Below are 20683 nucleotides of genomic sequence, written 5' to 3'. Positions count from 1 at the left end.
TCTGGGGCTACTGACTTCCTGATCATAATGCAGTGGCAACCAATGGGCACTTCTTGGGTATGCAGGGTGGGCAAGCTCTCAAAAGCAGCGTGGATCTGGCATTCTTTTCCACAAATGCACCTGAACTACTTGGTCACCAGTGGTAACACAGCAACCAGGGTTCCGACCTAGAGAATCCCGTAACCTTCTGACTGGAACGGGGTCTGGGCTGTCGCTACACATCCTAGTGGAAGGCAGCCATCGTCCCTACCTTCTGTCTCTTAAATCTGAACCACAGACAGCAACATCCATACCCTCAGCATCGTTAGAATCCCCTGCAGCCCCCAGTTCTGTCTGTATTCTACTCGCCAGCTTGGAGAGGTCTGGTAAGAGAAAAGGAGTCTCTTTTCAGGCTTGACAACAAATAAAAGAACTCAGGGCCGGGCGTGGTGGCTCACGCCTGTCATCCCAGCACTGTGGGAGGCCGAGGCGGGCGGATCACCTGAGGTCAGGAGCTCAAGACCAGCCTGGCCAACATGGAGAAATCCCGTCTTTACTAAAAATACAAAATTAGCCAGGCGTGCTGGCGCATGCCTGTAATCCCAGCTGCTCGGGAGGCTGAGGCAGGAGAATCGCTTGTACCTGGGAAGTGGAGGTTGCGGTGAGCCAAGACTGTGCCACTGTACTCCAGCCTTGGTGACAGAGTGAGACTCTGTCTCAAGGAAAAAAAAAAAAAAAAAAAAAAAGGGCCAGGCTCACACCTGTAATCCCAGCACTTTGGGAGGCCGAATCACCTGAGGTCAGGAGTTTGATACCAACCTGACCAACATGGTGAAACCCTGTCTCTACTAAAAATACAAAATTAGCCAGGCGCGGTGGCGCATGCCTGTAATCCCAGCTACTTGGGAGGCTGAAGCAGGACGATCACTTGAACCCAGGAGGCGGAGGTTGCCATAAGCCAAGATCGTGCCATTGCTCTCCAGCCTGGGCAACAAGAGCGAAACTCCATCTCAAAAAAAAAAACAAAACAAAAAAACAAAAACCTCAGAAGGAGGCATATGTGTTATAAAGTCTTTACTACAACTTTGATTTTATCAGTGTTTGGTTAGTGACTCTGCCAAGAGTACAGAATGAAGGGCAGAGAATAAGGAATGGAAAACTGGCAGGAAACACACAGACAGCCGTCATCTCTGGAGGAAACTGCTCAATAAAATGGCTCCATATTTACTTCTCTAGTCACAATTTATACTCCACCGATTTTAACAAAGGATTCAGGAAGCTAGATACTGTAAGTGCAACGGTGTGTCTCTGGAGGTAAGCAGCCTTGCTGATTTCTTGTTTTATAATTATTTTTCAATTACAATGTAACTACTAAGAGTTTCAGTTCCCACTGGAGTGGTGCACACATCTCATTACTACTAAAACCACAGGCATGTTCCAGGGAAACAGACTATCATCACTGAGCGAGGTGGAATCCAGCCAAAACCCCAGGCTAACATCCAGATGCCTGCAGATCAGCTAAAATCCTTTTAAAGGACTTGGAATCTCCAGATACTAGTTTTAAGTCTTTTCTGGGAACTGGGAGTTTGTATTGGAGGCCACTTAACTATTTCAAGAAATATTCACCAAAAGAGGTGTCTGTCTGACTGCAGTGGTTCCTGAGTCCTCCCCGCCCTCATCTCCTAGGCGTAGGACTGTTGGGAAAGTCTTGTCTTCCTGGCCAAAGCTCAGCAGCAACAGAACCTGTTATTTTTTTGTTGAGACAGGGTCTTACTCTGTCACCCAGGCTGGAGTGCAGTAGTGCGATCTTGGCTCACTGCAGCCTCAGCTTACTGGGCTCAGGTGATCCTATCTCAGCTTCTCGAGTAGGTGGGACTACAGGCATGTGCCACCATGCTTGGTGAATTAAAAAAATTTTTTTTGTAGTGATACGGTCTCACTATATTGCCCAGGCTGGTTTTGAACTCCTGGGCTCAAGCGATCCTCCCACCTGAGCGTCTCAAAGTACTGGGATTACAGGCGTGAGCCTCCGCACCTGGCCAACTCACAGTACTGGGATTACAGGTGTGAGCCTCTACACTGGGCCTGCAGAACCTACACAGAACCCGCACCTGGTCTGCAGAACCCACACCCGACCCGCGGAACCCGCACCCGACCCGCGGAACCCGCACCCGACCCGCGGAACCCGCACCCGACCCGCGGAACCCGCACCCGACCCGCGGAACCCGCACCCGACCCGCCGAACCCGCACCCGACCCACGGAACCCGCACCCGACCCACGGAACCCGCACCCGACCCACCGAACCCGCACCCGACCCAAAGAACCCGCACCCGACCCACCGAACCCGCACCCGACCCACAGAACCCGCACCCGACCCACAGAACCCGCACCTGACCCACAGAACCTGCACCCGACCCACAGAACCCACATTCGGCAGCAGAACCTCTTAATATATATATAGTTTTTTTCTTTGAGTCGGAGTCTGGCTCTGTCACCCAGGCTGGAGTGCAGTAGCGCAATCTCAGCTCACTGCAAGCTCCGCCTCCCAGGTTCATGCCATTCTCCTGCCTCAGCCTCTCCAAGTAGATGGGACTACAGGCGTCCGCCACCACACCCGGCTAGGTTTTTGTATTTTTAGTAAAGATGGGGTTTCACCATGTTGGCCAGGCTGGTCTCGAACTCCTGACATCAGGTGATCCGCCTGCCTTGGCCTCCCAAAGTGCTGGGATTACAGGTGTGAGCCACCACGCCTGGCCAGCAAAACCTCTTTAACTTGTGTTCCATGGGCTCCTTTCCTGTGGGTCAAAATCCTCCTGGGACCCTACACTGCAGGCCCTACAGGGGTGGGTGGTAGGTCCAACAAACAGGATTTCATCTTCTGGAGCTCCTGGATTTCATCATCCCATGGGCCACAGTGCAGCGACAGAACCTCTTCAGCTTTCCGTATGGTGCTCAGGGCTTCGGGTACTGCAAACCTGAGCCAAGGGAGGCAAGAGGAGTTAGTTCACTGATTCGTGAGGCGAATGTTAATTGAGGGCCTACTCACACACCGTGAGGAATATAAGATCATTTCTGTCATCAAGGATCCTACAATCTAGAGCAGTAAGTAAGACACTGTCACAAACACGCTGCAAAACAGAATGTGAGAAAAAAGTTATAAAAGAGAGTATAGACCCCAGGATCCTGAGAACAAGAGGCAAATCTCAAAGCTTTTTTTTTTTTTGAGACGGAGTTTCACTCTTGTCGCCCAGGTAGTGGTACGACCTCGGCTCACTGCAACCTCTGCCTCCCGAATTCAAGTGATTCTCCTGCCTCAACCTCCTGGGTAGCTAGGATTACAGGCGTGAGCCACCACACCTGCCCTCAAAGTTTTCATCTGGTATTTACCACAGGTTTACATAGCAGTTTTCATTTTAGGGTAACCATCTTAGGGCTGACCTCTGACCTAACTCTGTAGCCCTTTTCTCTCTCTCTGACCAAACAGAATGTCTCTATGTCTTGGCTATCAGACCCACTCACCATGGCCTTAGGTTGAAGCTTTAGGCACTTTCTCATAGCCACATACACCAAGGGCAGCTTTACCAGGGTTGGAGGTTCCACCCAGAAATCCTGAAACTGGGCCCTAAATGGTCTCAGTAGCAAAAGTGGATTTGGCATCAGCCCATCAGTGTGGTGTTCTTTCCTTCTAACCTTCAAAGTGGAACAGGGGATTTAAAACAAACAACAAACAACAACAACAACAACAAAAAAGCTGGGTTTCTCAACCCTGACACTATTGACACTATTGCTGGATCCTTCTTTGCTGGGGCTGGTGGGGGGCACTGTCCTGTACCCGGGAGGATGCGTAGCAGCACCTCCGGCCTCTTTCCACTAGATGCCAGCAGCACCCCCCTTCCAAGTCATGACAATCCAAAATGTCTCCAGAGATTGCTTGAGCCCCGGAGTTGGAGGAAGCAGTGAGCTGTGACCGAGCCACTGTACTCCAGCCGGGGCAAGACCGCAAGACCCCTTCTCAAAAAAAAAAAAAAAAAAGAAAAGAAAAAAGTCTCCAGGCAGTGCCACATGTTGTCTGGGGGTAAAATCAGCCCTGGTTCAAGCAAATGCTTTAAAAGGAACAGGATGCAGAGTAGGGAGAAGGCAGAGAGCCTGGAGCTGAGAGTGCTGGGAATGAGACAGCCGAGGGGGCTGTGATGAACCAGGGAGCAACTGGAAGGAGCGCTATACTGGAGGGTGGGTGGGGCTGCCTGGCGAAGTTCTCTCTGGGAAACTCACTTGAGATCTAAAAGCTTTCCCCGTATCTCTCAGGAGGAAATTCTCTTTTTTTTTTTTTTTTTGAGACAGTCTTGCTCTGTCGCCCAGGCTAGAGTGCAGTGGTGTGATCTTGGCTCACTGCAAGCTCCGCCTCCCAGGAGGAAATTCTAAAGCGTTAAGTTTGTTAGCAAAACAGAAGGCAAAGATCTCTCCTAAAGAGGAAATAAGGAAGTTTCAACGTGCTTTTAAAAACACCATAGGAAAAAAGGAATACTTAGAAGAGCCTAGGCAAAGAACAGTGTGTGCCCTGTGAAGTGGGAAAGGACTCACCCATTGAAAAAGATCTGGGCCAGTTTGAAGAGCTCATGGCCCATTTCAACACTGGACGGCCCGTGGCGAACCTCCACCACGCGGAGACTCCTCTGTAAATGGGTGGCTGACTTTTGCCAGTCTCCTGTGAGAAGAGAAAAATCTTGCTCCAGAAAAGAACCACTGTCAACTGTGGATGCATACTGAGGAAACAGAATGAGACGAGGAGCAGCCTCAGTTTAGAGTAGGGGGTAACCAGGCAGACAAGGCCGGGGCCCCGGCGAAGCACCCACAGCAGACTGTTCCTGACGCAGAACGTGAAGGCTCATGCTGTACCTAAGGCAGCACAGGCCCGGGCCAGGCCATCCGCGATCTCTCCCACCATGGCGTGTTCTGCCCACAGGAAGCTCTCGGCATCACGCTGGCACCCCGACAGCCGCTGAATGGCACGCTCTGTCAATGCAGAGGAAAGATGTCTCACTATAGACAGAAGCCCAGTCAGTCCTAGGAATGAGAATCCAGGTCTCAAATCCTCCAAATCAGCTGGGCTGAATGTGGAAATTCCCCCTGGCCTCCCTGGGTTGTCACCAACCCACAATGTCTGTTCCAATAAAGCTGCTGTTTTCTTATGTTTTCTCTGTCAGGGAAAAAAGGCGCTAGGGGAGGCCTCCTCACATTTACCCTGAGTTTTCAGCATCAACTTTCCAACTCGACCAACTCTGCCTTCCATGTACGGCCATGATTTCTCTTGACCCTGAAATCTAAGCTAAAGGTCAACTTTCATAAAGCAGGGTAAATAAAAATCCCATGACGTCAAGCTCTAAGGAGGGTTTTCAAGGGCAATGGGGAGCTCCGCCACTCTCTGACAAAAGACACTCCTATCAGCTGGACTCACGCCCCACTGCTCTCTAGCAGAGACTAGCTCTGACCAGGGAAGAACCGCCCTTCTAGGAAGTTACATCACTAGGCCCTGGAATTAAAATAAATGACACTCAACTTCTGGAACTGCACACAGCTCACGGATGTCAGCAATGACCCGTTAGTTGGCAGGGGTACTTCAACTTAGCAATTGGATGCAGAAGAAAACAACAGCCGAGATCACCTGGCCCCTTTTCCAGGGCCCCACAGCAACACAGCTGGTCAGGGTTTGGACTCACTGGCCTATATAGCCATCTTGTGGCTGGCATGGGGATAATTACATCCAATTCTCCCATCAGTACTCAATATCCTTGAGTCCAAAACGGTATCAGAATGAATAAAAGGGAAGGGGCTGGAGGACCAAAGCAGGGAACCAGTCTCACCTAGTTCACCATCTCTGAGAAGCTTCTGGGCCACTCTGACCTGCTGCTGAAGGTCCTGTAACCGAGAGACCAGGTGGTCCCTGCTGACGGCGGATTCTGCACAAGATCTGCTGCCACAGCGCAGCACGTCATCTCCCTGTGGAAGTCAGTTTTCTCTTTACTCCAATGCCAAGGTCGGTTATCAACACCGCCTGTGCTTACATTACAGGATTATTCCATAGTTTCTTACCTCATGGGGGAAAGAGACTCCTGTAACAATACATCGTGATGAAAGCCTGAGTGAATTTGGTTTGATGGTGGCAATTCTAATATTCTAATGAAGGCTGTAGCTGATCCCACCTGAGATTTCATTTTTGGAACAGAACTGGTATAGTGCACAATTTCTTTCCATTTCTATAGCCCCTCTCGTCGCTTTTTGGGGCTAGGACTTTAATGACAAACTTTTTTTTTTTTTTTTTTTTTTTTTTTTTTGAGACAGAGCCTCGCTCTGTCGCCCAGGCTGGAGTGCAGTGGCGCCATCTCGGCTCACTGCAAGCTCCGCCTCACGGGTTCACGCCATTCTCCTGCCTCAGCCTCCCGAGTAGTTGGGACTACAGGTGCCCACCACCACACCCAGCTAAATTTTTGTATTTTTTTTTTTTAGTAGAGATGGGGTTTCACCATGTTAGCCAGGATGGTCTCAATCTCCTGACCTTGTGATCTACCCGCCTCGGCCTCCCAAAGTGCTGGGATTACAGGCATGAGCCACCGCGCCTGGCCTTGATGACAAACATTTCTAGTAGTTATGAAAAAGTCCTAAAGAAAACAATAGAAGGCCGAGTGCTTTTGCTCACGCCTGTAATCCCTGCACTTTGGGAGGCCGAGGTGGGTGGATCATGAGGTCAGGAGATCGAGACCATCCTGGATAACACAGTGAAACCCCATCTCTACTAAAAAATACAAAAAATTAGCCAGGTGTGGTGGTGGGAGCCTGTAGTCCCAGCTACTCGGGAGGCTGAGGCAGGAGAATGGTGTGAACCCGGGAGGCAGAGCTTGCAGTGAGCCAAGATTGCGCCACTGTACTCCAGCCTGGGCGACAGAGCGAGACTCCATCTCGAAAAAAAAAAAAAAAAAAAAAAAAAAAAGAAAACCAACAGAAAGGCCGGTGCGGTGGCTCACGCCTGTAATCCCAGCGCTTTGGGAGGCTGAGGCGGGTGGGTCACTTGAGGCCAGGAGATCGAGACCAGCCTGGCTAACACGGAGAACATGGCCAACCCGTCTCTACTAAAAATACAAAAATTAGCTGGGCATGGTGGTGCATGCCTGTAATCCCAGCTACTGGGGAGGCTGAGGCAGGAGAATTGCTTGAGTTTGGGAGGTTGAGGCTGTGGTAAGTGGAGATTGTGCCACTGCACTCACTCCAGCCTGGGTGACAGGGTGAGACCCCATCTCAAAAAAAAAAAAGAAAACCAATAGAAAAAGGTGCTAGGTGTGATCGTCCTACATTTGACCTTGGGTCTGCAAGTTTAGCTTTCTAACACAACCAGCTCTGCATTTCACTCATGACTCCCCTCAGAATACGGCACCTCTGGCAGAGGGGAAACCTCCGAGGTGGACATCTGCTGTGTTTCAAAGGCCAATAACTATTTTCTCATTTGGCACCAGCAACCCAAACCAGTTTCTCATGAGGTTCCCTCTCATCCTCAGTCCCATGGCCCGTGCCCTACAGCTGAGGGTGTGGCATGTGGCTCACATATGGCTCCTTCCTCTGGCCCAAATGGCTGTAGGAAAACTATGTCCAATTTTCCTCCAGCCACAGTTCTCAGGTCAATGAAACACAGTAACATCTCTGCCCAGGCTGCTGTTAGAGTGGCATGTGCTCTTATCCTCCTTGGCAGGAGATCTGCAGGCTGGGCTGCTGGCAGCCATCCTGTACCGTAAGACGGAAGTCTGTCTGAGGGGGACTAACACAGAGAAAATGAAGCTGAGAGGGGTGGACAGAAAGCCCCTGGATCAAGCTGTATCTTAAGTAGCCTTATCCTGGAATTTTTTTCGTAACATTGTTTTTGGTAGAGACAGGGTCTTGCTATGTTGCCCAGGATGGTCTTGAACTCCTGGCCTCCAAGTGATCCGCCCACCTCAGCCTTCCAAAGTGCTGGGATAATAGGCATGTGTCACTGTGCCCAGCCTATCCTGGGACTTTTCAATGACTGACTTGAGCAAATAAATTCCCAGTCTCCCCCAAATCCCAAACCAGTTCAGATGGGATCTTCTGTCCTTTATAAGGGAAACATTACTAAATTGAACCTTTCCCTTGGTTTCTCTGGAGGGGTAACCAGTGTATGGGGATGACTGGCTAAAATGGAGGTGGTATTACTGGTCTCAGCACTTACAAGTCCCTGATGGCTTCCCCTAAACACTGATCACCCTTGGGCTGGAAAACTGACCTCCAGGAAAAGTAGAGGAGAGAGAAGACAGAATTACCTGCATGGGTGCTCCGCAACCGTTGCAACAGAATGCTTCCCACCTGGGCCCTGCAGCCATCCTGTGTGCCTCAGTTTGACAAGCTGGACAGGTGCAGTCAAAGAAATACTGAGACCTCAGCTTCTGCTGCCTTTCGGCAACCCCCATCCGGCTCTTGTGAGGCCCTGGAGGGAGATCACCCTCAGCCAATATTGAAAGCAAGAGAGAGTCAAACACTACTTAAAAACCTTCAGCTTAGCAGAGGGTCTGGACAATTACTTATCACATGACAGCTAACCTTTACTCAAATATTTGTGGAACTGGATACTAAAATAAGCTTCCAAGTTGCTGAGACAGGAAGAAAGAGAAGCCAAGAAGTTGTTCCTAGCCCATTTTCAGAATAGGAAGTTTATAGTGATTAAACAGAGAGAGACATAGTTTAGCCGCAATAGGGTCCTAGTACGAAGGCCCTTCCTTCCTTCCTCCCTCCCTTCCTTGTTTTTGGCCTAAGTGTTCACTGCCTCTTTCAGGAAGCAGACAGTAGACAGGGGAAGTCACATGCCTGGTGGCTTGCTGGTCGTGTCCCCCCGTCCTTTTCTGTCGGAGAAGGGCAGGACGGCAGTGTGGAGGGATGGCTCACCATAGCAGTGGAGAATCTCTTGCCCCTTTCTAATCCGCTGTGACGCCCGGATGGTGGCGACAGTGCTAATGAAGGACACGCTGGTGTTGGGGCTACAGGAGTGGTTCAGGAGGCTGATAACAGGGAAGATGCCTGTGGCAAGGCGCACCTGCCTGCTGTCGGTAACGATGCTCCCTTTAGATCCTGAAAGGGCAAGAGGAAAGCAGGAAAAAGGTGTCAGGACATGAGCCCCGGCCTCGCCCTCTATTCCTCAGAAGATGAGCTGGGCAGCTAGGCCTGCAGCCCGTGTGAGTCATGGCTCCACAGCCAGATCCAATATAAATCATATGGAACATGACTCACGGCAAGCTCTGGTCCCCAGGAAGCAAAGTGGATGAACGCACACAGAGTCCACTGGAGTCCTGGAACCTAACGACTGTGTCTCTACACCACGAAATCGCCAAAGATGAGAACTTACAAAAAAGTAATAAAAAAGGGATGATGAGTAGGGAGCGTTCTAGATAGTTTCATAATGTTCAGGAGGGAGAACACAGAAACCAGAGCCCCTGTTGAGGTGACTTCCCAAAGACTTTTAGAGCCCAAGGGCTTTTGTTTATCTGGTCTTTGGTTGGTTGACAGAATAAGCGACCTAGTTACTACCCCGAACTTTATATATTTAAGCAGGCCAGGCACCGGGGCTCCTGCCTGAAATCCCGAGGCTCACGCAGAAGAATTGCTCCAGCCCAGGAGTTCAAGGCCAGCCTGGACAACACAGCCAGATCTGGTCTCTAAAAAAAAAAAAAAATTAAAAAAATTAGCCAGCTGTGGTGGTGCACACCTGTAGTCCCAGCTACTCAGGAGTCTGAGGTGGGAGGATCAGTTAAGCCCCGGAGTGCGAGGCTGCAGTGAGCCAGGATTGCACCACTGCACTCCAGCCTGGGTGACAGAGCAGGCCCTGTCTGAAGAAAAATAAATAAAAATTTAAAAAAAGTTTTACTATAATTGTAACATTTCTTTATTTTTTTTCTTTTTTGGTCTTTTCAGGCCCATAGTTTAAAATTTTGTTCATTTTGGCTGGGCACGATGGCTCACGCCTGTAATCCCAGCACTTTGGGAGGCCGAGGCAGGTGGATCACAAGGTCAGGAGATCGAGACCATCCTGACACGGTGAAACCCCGTCTCTACTAAAAACACAAAAAATTAGCCGGGTGTGGTGGTACGTGCCTGTAGGCCCAGCTACTTGGGAGGCTGAGGCAGGAGAATTGCTTAAACCTGTGAGGCGGAGGTTGCAGTGAGCAGAGATCGTGCCACTGCACTCCAGCCTGGTGACAGAGTGAGAGCCTGTCTCCAAAATAAATAAATAAATAAATAAATAAATAAATAAATAAATAAAAATAAAAATTTGTTCATTTCGGAAAAGAAAACATGGTGGATAATTAGCATTTTAAAAGTCCACCTGTAACATTTCACTTAGCCAGAGGCTCTACCTGTGCTGGTTTTTGTCAAAGCCCTCTGTCCTAGGAGTATGTACAGTAAAGATAACCTTGGGCGTACACAAAACGCTTAAATGATGTTCAGTAGCCTCAGTTTAAGCATGAGGCAAACTGTGTTTCCAACAAAACAGGTTGGAAGATAAAAGATACCAGTATTTAAAAGGAAACATTCAGTTTTCTGGAAAACTGGAAAAAACCATCAAATAATTGTGATATCACCGAATATATGCCAGGAATCTCAAAAAAACCACTCACCAGGCTGGGCATGGTGGCTCATGCCTGTAATCCCAGCACTTTGGGAGGCTGAGGTGGGCGGATCACCTGAGGTCAGAAGTTAAAGAGTAGCCTGGCCAAAATGGCAAAACCCTGTCTCTACTAAAAACACAAAAATTAGCTGGGCATGGTGGCATGCGCCTGTAGTCCCAGCTACTCGGGAGGCTGAGGTACGGAAATTGCTTGAATCCAGGAGGAGGAGGTTGCAGTGAGCCAAGATCACACTGCTGCACTCCAGCCTGGGTGACAGAGCAAAACTCTGTCTCGCAAAACAAAAAAACAAATTCACCGAAGAAATAGTCTAGGTACAAACGTAATGGATAAAGAAAATATTATGAACCATCACGTGAAAATGTTTTATAGGCCAGGCGCAGAGGCTCATGCCTGCAATCCCAGCACTTTGGGAGGCCGAGGCGGGTGGATCACTTGAGGTTAGGAGTTCAAGACCAGCTTGGCCAACATGGTGAACCCTCGTCTCTACTAAAAATATAAAAACTTAGCTGAGTGTGGTGGCGTGCACCAGTAATCCCTGCTACTCGGGAGACTGAAGCAGGAGAATCGCTTGAAACTGGGAGGCAAAGGTTGCAGTGAGCTGAGATCGCACCACTGCACTCCAGCCTGGGTGACAGAGCCAGACTCTGTCTCAAAAAAAAAAAAAAGTTTCATAAAGGAAAACACTGAAACACTGAATATAGGAATAATGCTGTCAATTTTGTTGTCAATTTTACTATCTGTTGCTAAGGAGAACAAGAATAGAACAAGTAAATACATTTCACAGGGAATCCAAATGACTCAATTCTAGTTAGTAATTCTACAAATTGTATTAAAATCTTTCATCAGAGCTTCTCCTAAGTGCTTTGCTGATTTTTGTTTCTCCTCCTCCCCCTTGTCCCATGCCCACCTTCTGGTATACGTGCTAATGAGCAGTGAAAATGCTAAAAGGCAGGTGGCAGGAAGGAGCCGTCCAGGGCATGAACAATTTGTAGTCTGAATAATCAGCCTCTGCATAATTAAAACTGGACTTGCATTGCCAACTACTGACAACTGGCAATCTATATTAGAACCGTTGCTGAAATTTTCCAGAAAAGAATGATCACACTACAGTGAGTAATGTCAGCTTTGTGAATTATTTATAGATTACCCTCTGACAGAAGTAGGTCCAGGAACTGTGTGGGTATTTATGTCAGAGTTGAATAGCTCTCTAATTATTTCTAAAAAATTAAGTATTGATTTTTAAAACTCACTCAGTATTTTGCATTAATCATCTATTAGTAGAGATAATAGAAAGTGAGAATATGTATGTACTTCATCAACCAAATTTAATCTGTGACATTTTGTATTAAAATAAAGAGGGAGTGACTCTATACCAAAAGGGTACCTTGCTAATATCCCTAGTGCATTTCTTTTTATTTATTTATTTTTGAGACGTAGTCTCGCTCTGTCGCCTAGGCTGGAGTGCAGTGGCGTGATCTCATCTCACTGCAACCTCCGCCTCCTGGGTTCAAGCGATTCTCCTGCCTCAGCCTCCTGAGTAGCTGGGATTACAGGCGCCCACCACCACACTCAGCTAATTTTTGTATTTTTAGTAGAGACAGGTTTCAGCATGTTAGTCAGGCTGGTCTCGAACTCCTGACCTTGTGATCCACCCACCTTGGCCTCCCAAAGTGCTGGCCAAGCCATGGCCATCCCTAGTGCATTTAAACTGGGATTCAAGTAAAGAAAAAAGACTCATGCCAGGCGCGGTGGCTCATGCCTGTAATCCCAGTACTTTGGGAGGCCCAGGCGAGTGGATCACGAGGTCAGGAGACGGAGACCATCCTGGCTAACATGGTAAAACCCCGTCTCTACTAAAAACACAAAAAAATTAGCCGAGTGTGGTGGTGGGCACCTGTAGTCCCACCTACTCGGGAGGCTGAGGCAGGAGAATGGAGTGAACCCGGGAGGTGGAGCTTGCAGTGAGCCGAGATCGCGCCACTGCACTCCAGCCTGGGCGACAGAGCGAGACTCCGTCTCAAAAAAAAAAAAAAAAAAAAAAAAGATTCCTTCATTGCTGAAGAGTGAAAGCAATGGGCAGTGAATTGATGGGAAGTGACATGACACAAAACCCCAATAAAACCTTGTTATGACAGGAATCCGGATAGATCATAAATGTGCCATTCCCACTGAGACGGAGCCACACGTGTCACGCTCTAGAAAATCATCAGTGACCAGTTCTGTCCCTTGAGATAAGCCCTAGTGAGAGGTTTCTGGGGAACTTTGATTAAATAGGATTTATGCAAAGATAATAACATACATTTTTATAGGTTTTTGTCAAAGTCTATCCAGTTAACACTTTAATCCTTTGCCTGAGCTACTAATGAAACAGCTGCTAATGAAATTCACTGAGAACACTAAATTGGGAGGCGTTGGAACCCCAAAGAAATAATAAAAAGGGATATAACAGGATTAGAAATATGAGCAGACTAAAACAAAATGAGATGAAATTTAAAAATGAAAGTGAACCTTGCTTTGGGCACGTCAGTGGAACTTTACTGGAGGGTAATTTTGCAAGCTGTATTAAGTGCCTTAAAAATGTTCATAGAAAAGTACTCTTATCATTTGAATTATGTTTATTATTAAAAAAACTAATTGAGGCCGGGCGCAGTGGCTCACGCCTGTAATCCCAGCACTTTGGGAGGCAGAGGTGGGAGGATCGCTTCAGCCCAGGAGTTAGAGGTTACAGTGAGCTATGATTGCCCCACTGCACTCCAGCCTAAGTGACAGAGTGAGATCCTGTCTCAAAAACAAACAAAAAACCACTAATCGAAATTACAAAAGGAATATGTGGTAGTCAGAAACAAATTTAAAAATTGAACGTTACAGAGAAAATGACAGTTGCTTGCAATACCATCAGGCAGATATAACATGTTGTCTTTAAATCCTAACCTAAAATGCATTTTTTTTTTTTTTTTGAGACGGGGTCTCACTCTGTCGCCCAGGCTGGAGTGAGTGCAGGGGCGCGATCTCGGCTCACTGCAAGCTCCGCCTCCCGGGTTCACACCATTCTCCTGCCTCAACCTCCAGAGTAGCTGGGACTACAGGCACCCGCCACCACACCCGGCTAATTTTTGTACTTTTAGTAGGGACGGGGTTTCACCATGTTAGCCAGGATGGTCTCGATCTCCTGACCTCATGATCCACCCACCTCGGCCTCCTAAAGTGCTAGGATTACAGGCTTGAGCCACCATGCCCGGCCTAAAATGCATTTTAGAATTAAAAATACAGGTTGGGTGCGGTGGCTCACCCCTGTAATCCCAGCACTTCAGGAGGCCGAGGCAGGAGGATCACCTGAGCTCAGGAGTTTGAGACCAGCCTGGGCAATGTGGCAAAACCCTGTCTCTACAAAAAATACAAAAGTTAGCCCGGTGTGGTGGTGCACACCTGAGCTCAGCTAGTTGGGTGCCTGAGGAGGGAGGATCACTTGAACCCTGGAGGTCAAGGCTTCGGTGAGCTGAGATCACACCACTGCACTCCAGCCTGGGCAAGAGAGACCCTGTCTCAAAAAACAAAAACAAAACCCATAAAACAACTCTGCTGCTGTGACAGGCCAACAAGGGTATCTGGTTTTAATTACTAGAGAGATGTTGGAGAGTGACCGTTTTTATTTATCACTATCTACTTCGATACAGTGCTTGCTCATGTGTGCTTTCAACAGCTGTACTGAGATAGAATCCATCTACCATAAAATTCACTTAAGTGTACAATTCAGTGCTTTTTTGGGGGGAAATTTACATGACTGGGCAAACATTATCACAACCCGGCTTTAGATTTTCATCATTATGCATGTTTTTACTTTTATCTAGTTATTTTTTAGACAGGGTCTCACTCTGTTGCAATGGGGTGATCTCAGCTCGCGGCGGCCTCGACCTCCTGTGCCCAAGCTGTTGTGTCCCACCTCAGACTCCCGGGTAGCTACGACCACAAGCGCGCACCACCACGCTCAGCTAATTTTTATATTTTTGTAGACACAGAGTTTAGCCATGTTGCCCCAGGTGGTCTCTAACTCCTGGGCTCAAGTAATCCTCCTGCCTCAGCCTCCCAAAGTGCTGGGATTACAGGTGTGAGCCACTGTGCCTGGCTGCTATGCATATTTTTAAAAGTTGATTTTAAGAGCTGTATAGTTGCTAGAGATATTCCCTCATCTTGTCCATTTACATCTTAATTTTTGTTCATGAGGATTTTTAAGGGGGGATTGTTAAAACAATGACAATTTCATTTGTTCACAATTCTGTACCCCAGCAGTTTTGGCTCAGCCCAGTTGAATATATTTTTTTTTTCTGCTGGTTTTGCCTGGGGCTGACTCACATGACTGCATTCCTGTGGCACCTGGTCTTTTATCCTCAAGGAAGCCAGCCCAGCCTTGTTCACAGGGCTACACTATCATTCCAAGACGGTAACAGTAGAGGCAATTAAGGCTTAGACTCAAAAGTTACATAAAGTCACTTCTGTCTATTGGTCAAAGCAAGTTACAGAGCTAGCCCAGATTCAAGGGAAGGGGAAAAAAATCTCCACTTCTTGACGAGAGAAGCAGCAATGTCAAGCTGCAAAGAGGCAACTTACAGGGATGGGAGAAATTGTAGTCATGTCTGCGAACAGCCTTCCCCAGAGGCTCTGAGGCTTATCCAGTCTCATCATGTCCATGACGACACTGAGATACATGGAGGTTCAGGAGATTAGGTCTTCTGCCTCTCAGTGCAGTGTTTTTTTTTTTTTTTGAGAGGAAGTTTCACTCTTGTTGCCCAGGCTGGGGTGCAGTGGTGCGATCTCGGCTCACTGCAACCTCCACCTCCCAGATTCAAGCGATTCTCCTGCCTTGGCCTCCCGAGTAGCTGGGACTACAGGCGTCCGCCACCATGCCTGGCTAATTTTTGTATTTTTTTTTTTTTTTTTTTTTTTTTGAGACAGAGTCTTGCTCTGTCGCCCAGGCTGGAGTGCAGTGGTGCAATCTTGGCTCACTGCAACCTCCGCCTCCCGGCTTCACGCCAGTCTCCTGCCTCAGCTTCCCAAATAGCTGGGACAACAGGTGTCCGCCACCACACCCAGCTTTTTATTTTTAGTAGAGACGGGGTTTCACCATGTTAGCCAGGATGGACACAATCTCCTGACTTCGTGATCTGCCCGCCTCAGCCTCCCAAAGTGCTGGGATTACAGGCGTGAGCCACCGCGCCCGGCCATCCTTTATCTTCCTAACCAATTATGGTGTTCTTGGTATTTGGTACCTAGGTAGTTAAATTTAGTTATCTCTTAATTACCTACATTTGATATTCTATAGTATTTTAAAAAGCCTCTCCCACCCTAAGACTACATAAATGTCCACTTACCTTTAACTAGATAATTGATGGTTTAATTCTGAAATATTTAAGTTGTTAATGATTTGAAAAAGACTGTAATCCTTTTTGGGGGCTGTCACCAGTTTCCAGTTGTTTTTCATTTTGTAGCTTTAATGCTCGTATGAAATCTGACAGTACCAAGACCTTTCAGTTCTCTTTAAAAAAAAAAAAAAAGGCTATTCTCACCCATTTATTCAAGATGAACTTTAGAACGTTGTCAAGTTCCAAGAAAAACTCAACTGTGATTCTGTTTGAAATGGTATGAAACTGATTAGGTTAATGCAGGAAACTCAAAGTTTTCAGTCTTTCCATTAAGAACATGGCATGTCTGTGTGGTTATCGAAGCCGTCTTTCATATCCCTCCAAATTAAAATACCTTTGCCTTTCTGGGAGAAACTCTTCTTGGTTATGTATTATTATTCCTTCAATAAACTGCTAGATGTGACACTGCAGGGGTTTATCCAGGGTCTCTACATTTACATTCACAAGTGAGACTGGTCTCTAGCTTTTATCACCGGCTTTTCTGAAACGACTGGGAGAGAGTTCTAGGTTTCCCCACACGCTGGAGCAGTTTACACAGCATAGAAACGAGCTGTTCTTTGTTTGTTGCTGTTGGCCAGTGGTGGGGTCTTGCTATGTTGCCCAGGCTGGTCTCGAACTCCAGGGCTCAAGTGTTCCTCCTGCCTCAGCCTTCTTTCTATCTTTATCTATCTATGTATCTATGTATCTATCTATGTATCTACCTATGTATCTCTATCTATCTATCTATCTATCTATCTATCTATCTATCTATCTATCTATCTATCTATCGAGAGACTTGCTCTGTTGCCCTGGCTGGGGTGCAGTGGCACGATCTCAGCTCACTGCAACCTCCACCTTCCAGGTTCAAGCAATTCTCATGCCTTAGCCTCCCGTGTAGCTGGGATTACAGGCACCTGCCATCACGCATGGCTAATTTTTGTATTTTTAGTAGAGACGGGTTTCACCATGTTGGCCAGGCTGGTGTCAAACTCCTGACCTCAGGTGATCCACCCGCCTCAGCCTCCCAAAGTGTTGGGATTACAGGCGTGTGCCACCATGCCCAGCTAATTTTTAAAATTTTTGTAGAGATAGGCTTTTGCTGTGTTGCCCAGACTGGTCTCCAGCTCCGGGGCTCAAGCGATTCTCCCACCTCAGCCTCCCAAAGTGCCGGGACTGTAGGCGGGAGTCACTGTGCTTGGCTTTCATCTGTTCTTGAGAGATGTTTCTTTTCTTTTGTCTTTTTGAATTATGGTTAAATATGTTCCTTAAATTTTTAAAGAATTCACATGGAAACAAATGGATCTGGCTTATTTTTATGCAAATATTTTGATAACTTGACCCTTCTATATTTACTGGTTTTTTGAAGTGTTTTCCTCCTTCTGGGACAATTTAGGCCATTTTTTTTCTTTTTTAAAAAATTATTATTATTATTATTATTATTATTATTATTAACAAACAGGGTCTCATTAGGTTGCCCAGGCTGCTCTCAAACTCCTGGACTCATGCAATTCTCCCACCTCGGTCTTCCAAAGTGGTAGGATTACAGGAGTGAGCCCCCGTGCCTGGCTCATTTTTTTTTTTTTTTTTTTTTAATTTAATCCCAAGAGGGGATCTTGCTCTGACACCCAGGCTGGGGTCCAGTGGCATGGTCATAGTTCACTGCGGCCTTGAACTCGGGCTCAAGCCATCCTCCCGAGCCAACCTCCTGAGGAGCTGGGACTACAGGTGCATACCACCATGACGGGCCTTTTTATTTTACGTTTTGTAGAGATGGGGGTCTCACTCTGTTGTCCAGACTGATCTGAAACTTGTAGCTTCAAGCGATCCTCCTTCCTCAATTCCTAAACTATTGGGATTACAGGTGTGAGCCACAGTGCCTGGCTTTTTTTTTTTTTTTTTTTTTGAGACGGACGGAGTCTTGCTCTGTTGCCCAGGCAGGATTACAGTGGCGCAATGTCGGCTCACTGCAACCTCCGCTTTCGGGGTTCTAGCAATGCTCCTGCCTCAGCCTCCCGAGTAGCTGGGATTACAGGTGCCCACCACCACACCCAGCTAATTTTTGTATTTTTAGTAGAGACCGGGTTTCACCATGTTGCACAGGGTGGTCTCGAACTCCTGACCTCAGGTGATCCACCTGCCTTGGCCTCCCAAAGTGCTGGGATTACAGGCGTGAGCCAGCACGCCTGGCCTGCGAGCTGTTTTTTTTTTTTTTTAAGTATTTTCCTCTAGAACTATGGGAAACGTATACAATCATTTTAAAATTTAATAGTCTAATAGTACCACTGTGTGAACGACTGTTTTTAATGTTAAAAAAATCAGAAAAGTTCAAAGAAGAAAGTAGCAATCACATGTATGTCCACTTTCAGAATTAATCACTGTTCAGATTTTGGTATTTTTGCTTCTACTGTTTCTTCTATGTATATATTTTTAAAACATTATATAAACAATAAATTATGCATAAAACATCAGAACCTCATAGATAAAGCCGATGTTTCCAAACCGCTTTCCATGACCCCAAGTAGCAATATGTATTATGATATGTATCTATTCTTCCGGTTTTTATTAGCCACAGAATAAGCACGTATTTTTCTTTTTTCTTTTTGAGACAGGGTCTCTCTCTGTTGCCCAGGCTCTAGTGCAGTGGCGCAACTCATGTCTCACTGAAGCCTCGAACTCCTAGGCTCAAGCAATCCCCCTGCCTTAGCTTCCCAAGTAGCTGGGACCACAGGCACATGCCACCATGCCTGGCTATTTTTTTTTTTTTTTTTTTTTTTTTTACAGATGGGTCTGCTGTGTTGCCCAGGATGGTCTCAAATTCCCGGGCTCAAGCAATCAGCCCACCTCAGCCTCCCAAAGTGCTGAGATTAAAGGCGTGAGCCACCGTGGCTGGCTTCAGGTATTTTTTTTTTTTGAGATGGAGTCTCGCTCTCTCACCAGGCTGGAGTGCAGTGGTGTGATCTTAGCTCACTGCAACCCCCATCTCCCAGGTTCAAGCCGTTCTCCTGCCTCAGCCTCCCGAGCAGCTAGGACTACAGGTGCCCGCTGCCACGCCCAGCTAATTTTTGTATGTTTAGTAGAGATGGGGTTTCACCACGTTGGCCAGGATGGTCTTGATCTCTTGACCTCGTGATCCGCCCGCCTTGGCCTCCCAAAGTGCTGGGATAATAGGTATGAGCCACCACACCCAGCCCTATTAAGTATTTTAAAGGCAAGACATGGAATCAAGAGTTGGTAACTTTCTGCCATTTAATTGGGAAGCCCCATATAGTTTTATGTTCAGAAAAACAGAACAAAATAAGTATATTAAAAAATGCAAGTGAATGTACCCAAAGGAAAACATAATTCTGGAAAAACACTCAGCAGCTGTATTTTAGATGGTAGCAAAGGCTCAAAGAAGCAAAGGAAAGGAGGGCAGAGGAAAACACAGACTAACTTGAAATGTGATTTAGCAGTATAATGGGACCAAGCCAGTCCTATTTTTAGATGTTCCACGAGCTTCAGGATGGGGAAGAGAATCTTGGCCAAAACATGTCCATTGAGATACCTATATACCATATAACTTGCCTGCTGAATTAAAATTAAACATAAACATGCACACCAAAATAGGTTCACAAATTCTGGATGACCTAATGTGAGAAGATCAAATGAGCTAAGCATGTAGAGTTTAGTGAAGCCACATTTCATATTCACCTGTCTATAAAAACTCGGTTTGGCTAACACCTGGTTTCCTCCCTCTCAAGAGAGTTAATCGAAAAAATTAAGAAAAGTATAATGAACAGATTAAGTCAAAAAACATTTCCTGCTAAAATGAAGATCATAAAATAGAAAGACTGCAAATGCCACTTTTCTAATAATAGTAGTATCTGTTGTCAGTACCGTCACACTGGAGATGTCAAGCTGGATCATGATTCTCGGCACATCCAACCTACCCATCTATCTTAAGTAGTGTTATCTACAGGCTCCAGTTCAGGAAAGCAGGCTGAGCCAGCTCGTCTGTGTTTAGAGGTGGCCCCTTGAGGTGTGGCCACCTGATCAAAGGACAGGCACTATGTAGGCTGGCAGCTTCTGCTGCAGTGTGGGGTGGAAGGCTGCGTTGGGCTGCGTTCCTCTCTTGGAAATTTAGAAGAATGGGAAATATCTGTCAACTGGAAAGAGGAGACAGAGAGTAGCTGAGTGAGTTAAGGGTCTGATACCTGGCCGGGCACAGTGGCTCAGGCCTGTAATCCCAGCACTGTGGGAGGTCGAGGTGGGTGGATCACTTGAGGTCAGGAGTTCGAGACCAGCCTGGCCAACATGGTAAAATCCCATCTCTACTAAAAATACAAAAATTAGCTGGGTGTGGTGGTGCACGCCTGTAATCCCAGCTACTCTGGAGGCTGGGGCAGAAGAATCGCTTGAACCTGGCAGACGGAGGTTGCAGTGAGCCGAGATTGCGCCATTGCACTCCAGCCTGGGTGACAGGGCAACACTCCATCTCAGAGAAAAAAAAAGAGTATGATACCTTACCCAACTACTGGGCCTCTTCTTTCTGCAGTCTGGTTTGACTATTATTTCTGCCCTCCCTAAGGAGAAATTATATAGCTTTCTCTAGAATCTTGTGCAAGTATTTTTTTTTTTTTTCTTGA

At 47.0% G+C, this 20683-nt stretch overlaps 1 protein-coding gene across 3 annotated transcripts in view; it reads right to left on the bottom strand.

Annotated features, from left to right (window-relative positions):
• Positions 1-2582: 2582 nt before the first annotated feature.
• SMYD4 (SET and MYND domain containing 4) overlaps positions 2583-20683 on the bottom strand; it is a 52614-nt gene continuing 34513 nt past the window's right edge. Inside the window, exons 6-11 of one of the 3 annotated variants that reach the window (XM_030800487.1) lie at positions 8924-9106; positions 8305-8468; positions 5842-5977; positions 4877-4993; positions 4562-4685; positions 2583-2955 (exon numbers count right to left, since the gene is read on the bottom strand). In XM_030800487.1, the coding sequence (XP_030656347.1) occupies positions 2802-2955; positions 4562-4685; positions 4877-4993; positions 5842-5977; positions 8305-8468; positions 8924-9106 (878 nt within the window). In that variant the 3' untranslated portion in view covers positions 2583-2801. Of the gene's footprint in view, positions 3075-4561; positions 4686-4876; positions 4994-5841; positions 5978-8304; positions 8469-8923; positions 9107-20683 lie in introns of all 3 variants that reach the window. The other 2 variants (XM_030800488.1, XM_030800489.1) reach the window with 2 other exon arrangements.

This window comes from Nomascus leucogenys, chromosome 19 (genome assembly GCF_006542625.1).
Source record: "Nomascus leucogenys isolate Asia chromosome 19, Asia_NLE_v1, whole genome shotgun sequence".
In the NCBI taxonomy this organism is placed as follows: domain Eukaryota; kingdom Metazoa; phylum Chordata; class Mammalia; order Primates; family Hylobatidae; genus Nomascus; species Nomascus leucogenys.
This window is presented reverse-complemented; position numbering and strand designations above follow the sequence as displayed.